We start from the raw sequence: 16923 nt of genomic DNA on the forward strand, positions 1-16923 counted from the left end.
GCTCTTCCCTATGTTATTTTCCTGTGATTTACTATTAAAGTTCAGCTTTCATGATTTACTCAGGTTTTTAGCATTTTTAGTGAAGGACTAAGTGGCTTTTCAACTCGTGTATTGTTGTTTGCATGAGTTTGCTTCACTATGTTGGCTGTTTTGGATTTACAAGAGCAAGAAAATAAAATACATGTGAATGATAATAGAAAAAAAAGATAGTGGCTAATTAAATGCTGCTTTTACACCATGCAAGGCGAGGCAGCCACAGGATTAAACCCCCAGAAGCATTTTTCTGTCATTGTAAATATTTTTCTTGCACATTTAGCAATGAGTAGGAGGGTAAGTGAAGTGACAGTCTCTGTTACAGACCATAAAAGCAGCAGTTCATTGCAAACCATGCAAAAAAACTGAAAAAGAAAAAAAAGATAGTGGCTAGTGTACTTCTGCTGTTACTGCATATAAGGAGAGTTATTAGTCAACCCCCAGTCAATCCCCACTAATATAATTCATTTTGTTGCATTAATTAGGCAATGAATGGGTCAATTTTGTATAAACTTATTTGCAATCAGAGTATTTGAGGAGAAGGCACCACCCTTGCATGCTGTACTGACAGCCATGCATTAAGTATGATAAAATGTTTTGTTTGTGTCTTTCGGCTTTTCCCGGTTAGGGGTCACCACAGCGGAACTCCGGTCCGCTAATGATTGGTAGTGGATATTTACATACTGGGTTACCAGCCCTGACGCACAACCTTCAACGAAGACATGCCCCATTCACGTATGCCTCCACACAGAAGACGCTCTAGCCGAGAATCGAACAGGACAACGTCTTGCTGTGAGGAGTAAATACCAAAAAGGAGTGGTCCAAGGACTGATTGATTTTCAATCATCTGCAAATTTAGTCAGCCTGAGACCACTGACATTGGCTTTGAGTTCAGAGAAGTCTTGTTTGCGTCTTTCGGCTTTTCCCGGTTAGGGGTCGCCACAGCGGAACTCCGGTCTGCTAATGATTGGTAGTGGATTTTTACGTACCGGGTTACCAGCCCTGACGCACAACCTTCAACAAAGGCAATTAAGTATGATAAAATAAGAAAAAAAAAATTGTTTGTTTGTGTCGTTCAGCTTTTCCCGGTTAGGGGTCGCCACAGCGGAACTCCGGTCCGCTAATGATTGGCAGTTGATTTTTACTACCGGCTTGCCAGGCCTGACGCACAACCTTCAACGAAGGTACGCCCATTCACGCATGTCTCCATGCAGAAGACGCTCTAGCTGAGAATCGAACCGGACAGCATTTTACTGTGAGGCGACAACGCTAACGCAGCACCACATAAAAATAGAAAAAGGACATGTCTATGTTAAAATAATGAATTCCATGAAGGCAGCCAATAAAACTGTACCCATCATACACAGTGATAACAATCCAGATTGCTGTCTTTTTTAATTATGTTGCTTCCCTTGCCAAAGAAATTTAGATTTCCATCTAACATTCTCTTTTTGTGATGTAGCAATTTAGCAGATTATTGTAACAGTTTGCAAGGTGACATTTTGTCAGTGAAAGAAATCAGAATGTTGAAATATTTTGCTTAGAATACATATTATTTCTAAAGGTTTGTTAATTCTTCTGGTTGATTACATGGCATTGAGGATACATTTAAGTGTGACTTGGACAGACCTGGGTGAGGATTGATAGTGGACATCTTAGGGGTTACCGTCATACACTATTGCCTCTTTTGCCTTCTTGAATTACATTCTGGTGAGTGCTTGCAGAGTTGACCTAGGAAGACAAAGTTTGCACTGAAAGTGCTATCCTGAATGAAATGCTTTATAGTGCAAAACTTTATCTTGATTAGCTCTTAAAAGCTTATTTTAAAGGCTCTGTTGGAAATGCTTTAAAACATCAAGTCTGACTGTATTAAGGCTACTTTCTCTTGTTGGCCTCTTTCCATACTGTTGTTGCCTGCAGAAAACAAAGTAAAACTTTGCTGTGATGCCATCTCTACTGTCTTCAACCCTTTTTTTATTTTCCTTTCTCCTTCTAAGTGTTTCATGTGTGTGTGTGTGTGTGTGTGTGTGTGTGTGTGTGTGTGTGTGTGTGTTCTCACAATTGTTTTTGCACCTGTGTGTGCTTGTATATGCATGTGTATGTTTCTGTGAGGGATTCATCGTAGGTCTCCTGTCTAAACAAGTTACTATTTTTGCTATAACAGGAAATTGTTGATATTCCTGCAAGGCCTTCCACAAAAAAAAAAAAAAAAAAATTGGAAGGGAAAAGATCTGGGGGTTAATCTGAAAGGAAATAACTTTATCAATTAAAACAAGTTTACTTGTGGAAATCAGTGCCAAGACTTGTGTAATCATGAAGTTCTGCTCTGCTGTTTGCACTTTATACGAGCCAAATAATTAACAACATATAAAAATACAAAAAGTTAAAGAAATTACACTCTACAGTTTTTTAGAATATACTTGCTAACTGGCTAGAAAAACCTGAAAGAACCATGAAGAAAATACTTAGATCTGCTGAAGGACTCTTCTTTAGTTCTAATTCCTGCAGTCACCATTTATCTATGACAACCAGTTTCAAGATGCTGTAACTGTAGCATGAGAAAATTCCAGCCTTCAGTCAGCTCGATTCTGTAAGATTCTGAGCATAGCTGCGTGAAGGTGCAAAGTTAGGGTATCCCGTTTAAAATATTGTCTAGCAGTGCTTAACTTTATAGATCTGGCACCTTCCAAGCTTCTGTGTTGGGAATCCATGGAGTTCAACTGCGTTTCAGCTTTCAGAAATATTGGCTTCCCAATACTGTATTGCCCAGTGCTGAGGAAGCCATCTATGCTACTCTGCTTCCCCAACGGATAGCTACACAGTCAAATGCATCAGAAGTGACCTTTAAAGCATTTTTGCAGGGGAACTGCTTCTTCTCCCTCAGCCTCTAAATATACCACCTTCAAGGCCATATCATTTTGGAAAACAAAGAAATGAATGTATATGTCTTCTCTCTAAGGTGGTACAACCTTTGTGGTAGTATATTAAGTTATTGGGAGCATGTCTTAAAGTGAACAAGAAAGAAGCACAGCTCCCTGTTAAAACACAGCACGCCAGTTCATTTTATCTATCTGTCTATCTATATATCTATATCTAAATCTAAATCTATATCTAAATCTATCTATCTATTGATATATGTCTCTGTGTGTGTGTCCTGCTTAATTTGGATCTGTAACCAGCCCAGTAGATAGAAAAATGAGCTAACTGGGTTACCTAAGCTGGTCATTGTCTGAAGTTAGAATCTATATTTTTAAGGTGCATCATTTATCATTGTCAGATAAGTATATATGTTGAAAAGAGTGAAGAAATGGAATAACCCATATTCTTCCTTTGTTCTTGTGGGTTTTCTCTTGATATTTCAGATTTTCCAACCTCCTCTGAAAATATTCTTTTATTGACGGCTCTAAATTATTTGTGCATATTACTTTGTTATTCTGGGCTGGTACATGGCTGAAAATACTCAAATACCAGGTTAGGAAATGAATAAATAATATTAAAGTGAAAACTTGTAAACAAAATTGAGAACCCATGAGACTCTGGCAATCTGCTTAAATCTAATCAATCACTGTGGGTAAGTCTGCACTTTACATTTGCTTATAGTACCTCATATTAAGGGTCTACATCTTACTATTGTAGGTTCATTACCACAAACCTTTATTCATCAAATCTTAAACAGTGAATGTTCACTTCTACGAGTGCTCAGTTCAACAAACTACTTTCCCAGTCAAAGTAATAACTTGCACAGCATTTGGACCATCACACAAAGCACAGTATTTTAAACACACCCAGGTAGGGGGGGAGGGTTGCGCACCATACACCCCCTAATGTGGGGGACTGCGACTCCCACAACCCCCTAACTATAGATATCAACCCCAAGATCTCACTACAGTGGGGAAAAGGGCAAATTGTTGATGCTGCGCAAGTCTTTACTTTCCCACAGTAAGTAATTTGTTGAACTGAACATTCACGGAAGTGAATGTTCACTGTTTAAGGTTCAATTAACAAAGGTTCATGGTAATGAACCTTTGATAATATGATACTGACCCCATTTTAAGAAAACAGGAAAACTACGTTATTAAAAAATATTTTAGAAGATGCCAGCCTACCAAAGCAGTGACACTTGACAACCAGTACTGGTTCTATATGAATTCATATTGCGAAGGACAATATGAATGTCATTAATCGTTTGTGCTTTAGAGAAGATTAGTGAAGCCCCCTAGTATCTGGCTCCAATTTATTGTTAAAAGGTACAGAATGCTGCATATAGACTAACAAGAGTCCTTGGAAGCTTTTTACATTTACTGCAAAAAGTACTGATAAACAAAATAACCACTTTTTGATCTAAGAGGGCAAAAAAAGGCTTTCATAATATAGGACACATGGTACTAGTGTACATGGTCCTGCTTCTCTGCAGATCATTGCTAGATTGTATTATGAAAACTGTTTATTCCTACAGTTACCATCTGTCCTTTTTGTGTAGAACAGTGCTGGATAGGAAGTTACATCCTGGGGAGAAAAAATAGCAAATATCCTCATCTTGTAAGAGAATATATTTCATAGGTAGTAGCCCTATTCAGCTGTCACCTATGTGAAGACTGAGGCACTGGAGATCGTGATTTGTAGAGTAAGAAAAATAAACCACATCCATCCATGACAGTAATCTTGGCACATGATGCAGAGGATTAAGCCTATGAGTTGTTAATCACTTTGACCTGGGTTTGATTCTCTTATTCTGCTCTTGTTTACTGAATGACTCTGAACAAGCCACTTAACCAGGCAGCATTCTTGGGTTGTCCTTAAAAGCAGCCACTTTTCCTTAAAATTTTACCCTGGTTACCAAATAAATACATAAAATAAAATAAGATCTATTCACTGGTGGTAATGAGGATGTATAATATGATAAAATCCTTATCATCCCAAAAACTGGAAAATATGTTTTGTATGAAAGAAATGAATGAGTGACAGAACAGGCTGGCGATGGTACTGTGCAACCCCTTACCTCTGTTTAACAGATGTTGCAGTACATGGTTTCCATGAAGCAAACCTTTCACATTCCTTTCATGACCCCAAGTCATTCACTTGACACGTGTCAATATACTTGTTTGGAATTACCTGTTGTGGTCAAAAACCCTAAACTAAAGTTACTTTTTATAGCTTTTTAGGCCATAACTGCAAACTTTAGTAATTTAATTTATTTCATTTTGTGCTGGGAGATTTATTGAGACAAATTAAGTTGTATTTTCTAAATTTTAAAACTGCCACATACATTCTTACATTGTTAATGGTCATTGTGGTGCTTTTCACACAAAAAAATGATAATGATTCCACAAGATCTGCTCTGAACAGCATCTGGTTTACTTACATCTGTAGCAATAAGTTCTTCTGCATCATCAATTGATGGTACAGTGACCTCTCCTTGGGAGATGTAGGCATAGTCATAAGGGTTATTGGTTATCAGCAGCATGTCTGTAAGGCAAAAAGACACCAGTCACTAACAGCCCACATGGTATCTGTTTAGTCTGTTTAATATCAAAGTCTAGACAAGTTTCAAGGTTGAGGAAAGATATACCTAGAAGTTCTGGCTTCTTGTTCGACAAGATCTGGTAAAATATGTGATAGTTTCTCTCCGATTTTAACTGAAAGATCACACGGGACTTCTCTAAAAGGTCTTCAAAACAAGCAAACAAACAAAAATAAATTAAAGCAGTCTGAAAATGCTTTTGATTGATATACCAGACATTCAGACTTATCATTAATAAAGAATAAATCTTACAAGTTTCAATATCGGCTGATGCTAATTTTCCTGTGGCACCAAAATGAATCCGTATAAATTTACCCTGGGAGGCGCAAAAAAAATAAAAAAAAAAAAAGTTAAAAGGAGAAGCATACAGGAACAGAAGTAGATAAAAAAGTACGAACTTTTCATGACATCACTCTACTTACAAAACGGGATGAATTGTCGTTTCTTAAAGTTTTGGCATTTCCAAAAGCTTCCAGAGCTGGGTTAGCCTGAATGATTTGATCTTCCAGGGTGCCCTATGAAAAGGAGAATGAAAGAATATGTATTTTAGAGAGATAGTTTTTCTTAGTCTGTTTTTTTATTTTATTTATTAAGGTTTTGCGTGTCTCAAGCACTGGAGTTTACTATGGATTTTTTACGTATTATCTGTAAAAGCTTAACCATAGTTATTAATACATGTAGCTGCAGTGTTAAGGCATCATGCTTTTTGTTTTTGCACAGTTTATAAACCTAAATCTTTTTCTAATTTATTTTGTATTTACTTTGGTTTTGTTGAGAATTCCAGCCACATTAGGTATGGCCTTATTGTATAAAGGGACTTAGGGTTGGGGAGGAGGAGGGTATTCATACTAACTATGGTTAATTTAGCCATGATATTAGGAATATTCCTCTTCTGTTTGCATGTGCTGCTGTAGCTTCCTATGAAGAGCATAATAGTGGATATTGAGTACCATGCGATGAAGAGTAATTCTAGTTTCATGAATCCAGAGTTAATGGGTGCAGATATATTTGCATTACTGGGTTTTGGACTTTTTATGTATAAACTGCTAGTGTTGTGTACTTTATCAGAATTACATGAGTTGAAGTGTAGCCTTGTCAGAGGTGAGATTGTTAAACAAACTAGAGATAAAGTGCTGAATACCAGAGTGATCAGATTTGCAATGCTCTTTGCAAAAATTACCCGGTTGTCAGTTGCCCAGGAAAGACATTATCGAACTTTAGTGTGGGACAGGAAGCCTGCCACATAAACAAACTTCTCATATACAATGGCTTGAGCATTTGCAGCAGTCTGCCTGAAAGGTTGGGTCTACATTATATCATCGAAACATAGGATCATCGAATGGCAGTTCATTGGAAATGCAATTCAATGAACCCCATACACCCCACTAATTATATATATATATATATATATATATATATATATATATATATATATATATATATATATATATATATATATATATATATATATATATATATATCTATACCAACTCCGAGATTGGTCTAAAGTGGGGAAAGAGCAAATTTTCCAATCCTTACCGTAATGTGATCTCAGTAAGAATGGTTCAATGAATGGCATGTTTGATAAAATACAGTCTGAAATGCTGTTCAATGATCTTTTCTTTCAGTGATGTAATAGGGATCCGTTAGGTTATATACTGGTAGTGTTTGAAGTGTCAATATTAAGATTGTTGATTTTTGGACTTTAGTGTAGAAATTTGCTTCATCTGCATTATTTAATGTCCCAGCCACAGGACAGTTAATGTTTTCGAAACATGGTACTACTACCATTAACTGTTTTCATTTCTGATATGCAGCTTTTGATTCATTTGGGCAAACAGTCCTTTTATAACATCTCATTTGAATATAGTGAAGTTTTTAGACACTGTTTTAATGCAAGCATAGTACAAGAAGGCTACCAGAAGGACAAAAAGTGGTCAGTACAGAAAAGGTGCAAGCTGAAATGGAGTTTGTAGAAGTGAATACAAAGAGTAACAAGGACTTTTTAATTATATAGAAGAAAAAGGAAGGGAGGAATAGACATGGCCATTCTATGATAAGATGACAGGGAATTCAGAGATGACTAGGCAAGAACCAGATTTACAGAATGAATATTTTGATTCATTCTTCAGAAAGGAAAGAAAAAGAAGGGTGCCACATTGAGAGGGAGGCAAGACAGAATAGGTAGAATAGTAGACAGACATCACCATACACAGAGAGGAGACAGAGAGGGAGATTGCTGCACTTAGGGAGGACAATTCTCAAGAATCCACTGGGTTACCTCCCAAACTCCTCAGAATGCTGGTGTTTGTGCTGTAGGAGCAGGAAAAGTCATGGAAAGAATCTTAAGGAGAAAACATCTTGCATTCCTAAAGGAAAACAATCTCCTTGTCAGCACCCAACAATGGTTCATGACAAGAAAGACTATCAATCAAACCTGATCCAGTTTTATGATTGTGCTACTACTGAACTTGGCATGGGAGTATCAGTAGATGCAATTTACCTCACCTTGTTCAATACCTTTGACTTTATTCCACTGATGTTTCTGATAAGAAAACTAGAAGTACTGACTCTAGGATTAAGACAGGGAAACTGGATTGATGTATGTTTTAATGGAAGGCAAAACAGGGTTATGGTGAGAGGAAGGATGCTAGGATTAAGGAAATTGAGTAGTATAGTAATATAGTGGTCAGTTTTCGGTACAGTTCTATTCAATGTGTTTGTCTTAGTCATCTTTGAGGAAATAGGCAATAAGCTCTACCTCTATGCTGATGACTCAAAGATTGGTGCAGGAGCAGAGGATTGTGGGGAAGTCTAAGGGGGATCTGGAAAGCTAAACAAGTGAGCAGAAGGTAGCATTTAAGGATAGTTGTAGAGACCTGCAAACCACATTACTTGGTCTACAACATCCCTGGTGTGAAGCATCAGGAGTGGAAGTAGAACAGATGGCAAGAAAGGGATCAATGGGATGGACTACGAAGAGCAGGATTAGTGGGATGGACTACCAAGATCAGGATCAGTGGCATGGACTACCAAGACCAGGATCAATCAATGGGATGGACTACCAAAATCAGGATCAATGGGCTGGACTACCAAGATCAGGATCAGTGGGATGGAATAACAAGATCAGGATTAATGAGATGGACTACCAAAATCAGGATCAGTGGGATGGACTGCCAAGATCATGATCAATGGGATGGACTACCAAGATCAGGATCAGTGGGATGGACTACCAAGATCAGGATCAGTGGGATGGACTACCAAGATCAGGATCAATGGGATCGACTACCAAGATCAGGATCAGTGGGATGGACTACCATGATCAGGATCAGTGGGATGGACTACCATGATCAGGATCAGTGGGATGGACTACCAAGAGCAGGCTCAGTGGGAGGGACTGCCGAGATCAGTGTGTCAGAGGACAGCAGCAGCAGCAGGAAACAGATTGCAGGAGTCTATATTCAGGGAGATAGACACCAGAAATAAATAGATAATACTTCTATTCCTTAGGGCCCTAGACATACCACACTAAATACTGTATGCAATTGTAGACATCATACAAGGAGAGGGACAGAAAGCTGCTGGAAGGAGTCAAAAGAGAGAGAAAAAAAAACCCACCAGAAAGATGTGTGTGGGATAGAGGGGAACTCTATGAATAATGTCTAGAGCAGGTAAACAAGGGACCGAAGGTGGCATTCAAGAAGGCATGAGAAACAAAGGCAAAGGATAAAGGGGAAGTCATGGATGGAGTGGATATTGAATATTAAATGCTTTTAAAGGCAAGCTAGATAGCTTTAATCTTGCCTTCTGCCATAAAGCTAATCTAATTTAATGTAACTGCATCTCAGAAAGTCTTTGGGTGAATAGTGTGATAATGTTTAGTAACATTTATCAGAGTGTTGTGCTTTTTACAGTTGCAGATAGTCATATTTTCTGCTGAGGAAAATACAATTGTATTACAGAAATATAATGCGCAGTTCTTGAGCTTAAAATAAAGATGATTCTTTAAGACTGTAGGATTTAGAGTAGGGATGGTTTGTGGATTTAAAAGTCAAAGTGAAAAGATTTTGCAGTTATATAATGTTACAGGATCAACATCATTTCAAAAACATTTCTCATCATTTACAGTGTTCTCATTTTATGGGTAAGTAGGTTACCTTATATCTTCTTTGTTTCATCCTATCCATAGCTGACCAACGGCTGTCACTAGCTTCTCTTCTCATTCACAGGGTCTAACAGACCTGACTTAGCCTCCCCTGGGCTCAACTTAACCCACAACCAGGGTTAGTTAGGACATTGAAGACTCTGTTACTGTATCATGTTGCTACTGGCGAGTGTGTCCAAACCCCTCTTACACTTCGGTAACCCCGCAAGCTCCACTTCAGCACTGCATTGGTAGGTGCATGCTTAACCTCCAACTTGGTGGATCATCACTTATGCAACATGGAGCCCACTATGCTGCTTACTGCAATGAACCTAAGCTACCTCCTTCCCTCACTGGATGCTGACTGCCATCTTTCCCCTGAATCCTCTCCAGTGCCATGCCACTAACTAAACAGGTAGTTTATGCTTTCTTGTTTGAAATTCAGATGTGGGCTCTGTGGGGGAAAAGCAACATTCTGAATTCAACTGTATTGCAGCATTTTCTAAATGCAACCTGACGGGGCATTTTTGGTTTGACTGTTCTTTGTCCACGTGTGTGTGTGTGTGTGTGTGTGTGTGTGTGTGTGTGTGTGTGTGTGTGTGTGTGTGTGTGTGTGTGTGTGTGTGTAGGGGGTATACTGTGGGTATGAGAGCTGTTTAGATTTATTTACAGATGGTCCAAAAAATGAACTTATTAATCTGCCTCGGAGGGAGTCTACTGTAGTTTCTGAAGAACAGGTTGAGGGTTCTAGAGAAGAAGTTGGTGGTTAAAGTCAAGATCATGAAAGATCAAAATAGAGTATGAATCTGAGATGGTGCAAAGAGAAGCAGAGGAAAGGTGTGGTGAGGAAGTGTAGCAGGAAGATTAAGAAGTAAAATGGTCAGGAAAATTTATAGTGAGTAATGTCAGTTGATAAATGGAGAATTTTGGTATTATATTTAATAATACGAGATTGTTGATGAGTAGACATTGCATTGTACTGTCTTTTAAACTGTAAATGGAAATGTTATTTCTCTTCAGGATGTCAAATATATTTTTGCTGTAGATATGTATAGTAATTTGGAAGAAGTATTTATTCATGGTCCTTTGGGTAAGAACCATGTTCTTTGGTTGCTCTGCTGGTTTGGAAAGGGAGTTATATTGGGATACTGGATGTCATTAAAAATTAGGTAGGGAGATGTCTTGAGAAGTTTTGCATCATTGCTAAGCAAGTCTGGGTCATTTATGATACTTTTCAAGTTCATGGGTTCATTTATGGGTGTATACGATACCTCACTCCTTGCTTAATTTGTGTATGGATCATGAATTTTAACTGTGTTTGGGGAGCAAAGGAGACAATGAAAGACTGGGAATAGATACTTAGAAATTAAAGAAAACTATTATAATTTCTGGTTTACCATGGTAGTGGTGCTGCGGTAGCATTGTCGCCTCACAGTAAGATGCTGTCTGGTTCGATTCTCAGCTAGAGCGTCTTCTGCGTGGAGACATGCATGAATGGGTGTGCCTTCATTGAAGGTTGTGCATCAGGGCTGGTAACTCGGCACGTAAAAATCAACTACCAATCATTAGCGGAACGGAGCTCCAATGTGGCGACCCCTAACCGGGAAAAAGCCGAAAGGCACAACAACAACAACATTATAATTTTTGGTTTTAGACATGTAGATAACATACCACCTGTTATATGAAAGGGAAAAGGGAATGATAAGTTATTATATTTTACATACATCATACATCAGCATCATGTTTTTGCAAGGATGGCTGCTCAGAGGTTTTGTCTTTTGATTACATGGTGATTTTTGTAGTATTTGATGAGGTAAATGGAGGAGTATGAAAAAGCAAGGCTCTTTGTTCTTTGGATGGGAACATTTTAAGAAATGTAATAGTCAGGAAGGGTATCTCTGTATTATCTGAAGAACATATAAACATGAATGAATAAATCCTGCACAGAAATGTGGACTGTATTTAGGATGAAGCAGAAATTAGGATATAAGAGAGGCATTTAGTTGAGGAGATTACAGGCTAAAGGAAAGTATAGTACAGGCATAGAATGGATGATTGCTTTAGAGGCCAGTGATAGGAGACTGTATACTTTGAAAAGCATTTTCCATAAAAATAATGAGAAAAGGAGAATTTGGTTCTGCTGGCAGCTGTATGCCTGAGGTGGTGGGGAGGTGGTAGAGAGGAGGTTGGATTTCCTGTATTAGGAAGAGAACTTATTATGGACGGGGGACAGATAAGTGGGTTGAAGAGTGATAGGGACAGGACTTTAAGGGTGTTAAGAGGGGATTTTCAGTTTGGTAATATGTATTCAAGGGGATGTCTTTTAAAAGGGGATGTTTATAGGAGCTGAGAAGTTAAGTTTTGAGGGTGTATTACTGAATTTGTGCAGAGCAGAATTATTTTAGCAGAGTTAAAGGTTGTCTTGGAGAAAGTTAGGAAAAATTCCAATTCAGTTCTAGACAAGGTTGGCATTTTTATCTCTCTCACTCTCTCTCTTTTTGAATAAATCGCTAATGGAAGAAAATATGTCCAAGCTTTTTGTATTATTTAGCAATGAAGAAGGTTGCTAGTAGGTTGAGGGTAAAAGCTGATTTTTTGAAGAATTTTGAGCTAGCAATTAGAGATAAGAGGAATTAAATTTTTTCTTTTTATACTTTATTGGGCTGTTTGAAGATTGAACTGATGCATATATTTTTCTAAGCTATTTGAAGAAATAGTTGAAATTCTAAAAAAAGACACCCCACAATGTGGCATAGAGGGATAAAGCACTGAATATGACCAAAATGATTTCAGTTTGATTAGCTGCTAAGGTATTGAAGGGGGTGGGGAGGGTGGGAGTGAACAATTAATACTGGCTCACCCATTCTGGAGGGAGGTGATATGTCCCATAGCACTGCTGACCAAAACAAGAATGTTAGGACTGCAGGAACAGCTACTGGGTCATGGTAGGCATGTGCTGGATGTGAGCCAGGAGTTGTACACATGTGGAAAAGCATGCATAGGACTTCTAACAGCAACACTGTTTAAGAAGCTGATAGGCTGCTGCTTGGAGGCCAGGGGTTACTTAGGAGGGACAGCTTGTATGAACATGGTAGTAGCTATGCCCTAACACATAAGTCTCATCTCTAAGGAGGACAAATTAACTCATAAATCTCCTGTCCTGACCAGGGAATTAATAGGCTACAGAGCTCTCACTGTGGTTATAGAATTAATTCAATATAGCTCACACCCTACAGGGGTAACAATTGGGATAATTGAGTGCAGGGAGGAGTATGATGATCGTGTGGAGGAATGAAACTACAATTAAATTGGGCATTTTATATAACCACAAGGTCAGAGGGTAAGGAATGTTCATTCAGTCTCATTCAGACAATTATTTATTTTATTTATCCTTTTGTTGACTGTTAGTTCCACTTGGTTAGTGGCTATTTTTTTCAGTGGAGACCCAAGGTGGTATTTATACTACTAGGGGAAATTTGGCCAGGTCATCAGGGAATCATTTCCTAGACAACAAACGATGATGGAGGAGGATAGCCTGGATATTGCAGAAAGTAAGCAATATTTTTTGAGAAATGATCTGCATTACATGCATACAATAGAAAAACACCTTTGAGGAAAAAGGAGATCAGTGATATGCAGAAGAAATGGAATGAGAGGTATTTGAGAATTTTGCAAAATTTAATTTGGTGCCTTAGTGGAAGAGTTTTAGAGACAGGCATTTGCAGATCCACTCTGGGTGAATCATCACTTAGGCAGAGTATAGACACAAAGATTTATAGTGACATTTTAGGTTGTTTGAAAAGTATGAATCTTGTAACTGAGATTTATTGTGGAGGACTGCTCATCAGAAGATTAAATTTAAAGCAGATAAGTGTTATTAAGGAGTAGATGAGAGATGTTTATTTGAGGGTTGCAAGGGATGAGGTAAAATGAAATATAAATGGTTAAAAGAGTTTTGGACTAGGTTTGCTACAGAATTTTGGGTGGAGGTTGGCATAATGGTTAAGGTGTTTACCTTACAAACACAAGGTACAGGGTTTGATTCTCATATAGAGTAATTGGCTAGGCTTAAAATGGCCCACAAAGGCGGTTAACCTAGTACTAATCTATGAATTTATGCAGAATTTAGCATCAGTAATTATACAACATTTAGTTTATCAGTATTATATAGGGAGATCAGAAATATATGTTAGACATATAGATATTGTAGCTGTGATATTTACATGCAAATTATAGTGGGGTAGGTGTGTATTTCAATACAAAGATTGGGATCTGGAGAGTGCAAAGGGTAGTGATAGCAGTTTTTCAGCAAGGAAGTCTTTTTATTTTGCTGATTGCATATTATGCACTGTTTTCATTATGTAGAAAAGCTTTTTATTTTGTGGTTTTATTTGTATATTTGTCTACATACTGATTTATATATTTACTTGTACAGTTAGTAGGAGTGTTTTTGATTCAACTTAATAAAGTCCCCCTGCATTTCCCATTAGGGCATTATAGAATACCCATTCAGTTTAGGCAGAAGAAATGGTTTTGCTGATTGCATGTTATGCACTGTTTTCATTATGTAGAAAAGCTTTTTATTTTGTGGTTTTATTTGTGTAATTGTCTACATACTGATTTATATATTTACTTGTACAGTTAGTAGGAGTGTTTTTGATTCAACTTAATAAAGTCCCCCTGCATTTATATTATATATTTATATTATAGAATACCCATTCAGTTTAGGCAGAAGAAATAGAGGCTGCAGCTGGAGCTATATAACTAACTCTGTAATGATAATTATGGATTTGGACAATGGAGGGTTTGATTGAAAATGTTTTATTATAAATGCTGGATGATCGATGATAAGTTCTTCAAATAAAGGTACTGTGAAGTGAATTGGGAGAAGAGGAGTGGCATGAAACTAGTTAAGATGGCTAGAAAAGGAGTGGCATGAAACTAGTTAAGATGGGTAGAAAAGGAGTGGTATGAAACTAGTTAAGATTGCTAGAAAAGGAGTGGCATGAAACTAGTTAAGATGGGTAGAAAAGGAGTGGCATGAAACTAGTTAAGATGGGTAGAAAAGGGGTGGCATGAAACTAGTTAAAATGGGTAGAAAAGGAGTGGCATGAAACTAGTTAAGATGGCTAGAAAAGGAGTGGCATGAAACTAGTTAAGATGGGTAGAAAAGAAGTGGTATGAAACTACTTAAGTTTGCTAGAAAAGGAGTGGCATGAAACTAGTTAAGATGGGTAGAAAAGGAGTGACATGAAACTAGTTAAGATGGGTAGAAGAGGAGTGGCATGAAACTAGTTAAGATTGCTAGAAAAGGAGTGGCATGAAACTAGTTAAGATGGGTAGAAAAGGAGTGGCATGAAACTAGTTAAGATGGGTAGAAAAGGAGTGGCATGAAACTAGTTAATATGGGTAGAAAAGGAGTGGCATGAAATTAGTTAAGATGGGTAGAAAAGGAGTGGCATGAAACTAGTTAAGATGGGTAGAAAAGGAGTGGCATGAAACTAGTTAAGATGGGTAGAAAAGGAGTGGCATGAAACTAGTTAAGATGGGTAGAAAAGGAGTGGCATGAAACTAGCTAAGAAATGCTGAGTAGATAAAAAGAATGAAATGCTGATATTGTAGATAATCAGGTGGCAACCAAATGGATTTAGCAGTGATGAAGAAATGGATGTAATGAAAAGAGAGGCAGTACAAGCAATTTAATGAGCTGTAGAAAAGGGAGACAGTGGGCTAAGTCACAGTGAAAGATGCTGCTTAAAATGTGGTTGGGCAAAACAATTAGCATGCTTCCTTTAAAAGAACAAGGAGACAACAATAACAGATGTTTCTCTTGTGACTTTATTCTGAAGATAGATATCCATTTTTAATCCATTTAGCCAGATAACATGTTTATGACTTGACTTTCAAGAACTCAGTCAATAAAGATAATACAAAAATAATGTATTGCTAAAGCTGAAAGTAAACAACAGCCTGCCACATAGGATGATATTATTACTAAGCTGATCGTGCAAAGATCATGAAAATTAGCTTAGGAATTAACAATTTATATTTTAAGTGTAATAGATACTGTGGATGCCTTAAAAGATGTATATGAAAATATTTTTTGAAATTAAAAGAACTTTGAACTTAACAGGAAATATTGTCCAAAGGTTGGAAAATAACAATTTGGATGGATTTAGAACAATGTGTAGTAAGCTATGATTTACTAATGAATTATTTATGAATCAGAATAGATGAGTTTTATTATATAGATGACAACAAAAGAGCAAAAGACCACTCTTTTGCAGAGGGGGACAACAGTACAACAAATATAACAACACAAGTTGTGATATCTGAGGGGAACATAATTATAACAGAAATAGTGTTACAAAATGTAGTAAATATGGATGTGCTATACATTTTTGATTTGACTATATAATGGAGAATGCAAATAAAGAGAATGGAGATGAATTAGTTGAAGTATTGCAGAAGGAAGCAAAAAACAGAACAATGAATGACAGGTCAAAGAAAATGATATGGATGAATGATACAAGGAAGTATTTGTAAAACCTGTAAATGAACGGATGAAGAGTGTTAGAAAAGAAATGAGTGAGACTGACATGAGGAATAGGTATGAACATTAGACACATAAAGAAAATGATATTTGCTGTGTGGAAAACATGGAAAGTCATTGTAATGTATGTTTCCACACAAGAAAAACAGAGTTGTATGGCTTGTTACATGCTTATGCAGCTATAAATGCTGAAAGTACCTGGATGACTGATTTTAAACTGTAATACTGGAGACAATTTAAGAAAACAAAATTGCAGTGTGATATAAAGAGAGGTATAGAAATATTAGGGTTGATGGTTAAAGTTTTGGATATATGACAAGGTTTTACACAGGATCATAGGAGATTGCTAGGCTAACGACCTAGAGGTCATTTTAAGCCTAGCCATTTCATCCCAATGTAATACCATAGAAATGTTTGTCATTACCCACAATTGCATTTAGTGATGACTGCCTATGTCCAGGAGGGATGTGGGTGCTATCCCCAGTAAGAATTTATGGTGCCTCATCCACTCATCCAGGTTCCTCTTGAACATTGTCAGAGAGGTGCTCTGTTTCACATGAATTGGTAGCTGTTCCAAAGATGTGGCAGTTGCTGGGAGATAAACCTGTCCCTACAACATGTCTTATTTAAGTTGCAGGCCATATTTAGGTCCCTGGAATGGGAAGCCCTAGT

The 16923-nt window shown here is 37.5% G+C and overlaps 2 protein-coding genes across 2 annotated transcripts in view; one reads left to right on the plus strand and one right to left on the minus strand.

Annotated features, from left to right (window-relative positions):
• Positions 1-16923, plus strand: part of LOC122790335 (zinc finger protein 239-like) — a 1358627-nt gene that overhangs the window by 460063 nt on the left and 881641 nt on the right. The gene's annotated exons all lie outside the window — the stretch shown is intronic.
• Positions 1-16923, minus strand: part of LOC122790334 (myosin-6-like) — a 353888-nt gene that overhangs the window by 235080 nt on the left and 101885 nt on the right. Inside the window, 4 exon segments of the mRNA XM_044057853.1 lie at positions 5396-5499; positions 5603-5701; positions 5807-5870; positions 5977-6069. Coding sequence (XP_043913788.1) covers positions 5396-5499; positions 5603-5701; positions 5807-5870; positions 5977-6069 — 360 coding nt within the window.

Source organism: Protopterus annectens, chromosome 16.part0, assembly GCF_019279795.1.
Source record: "Protopterus annectens isolate FY-2018-M chromosome 16.part0, PAN1.0, whole genome shotgun sequence".
In the NCBI taxonomy this organism is placed as follows: domain Eukaryota; kingdom Metazoa; phylum Chordata; order Ceratodontiformes; family Protopteridae; genus Protopterus; species Protopterus annectens.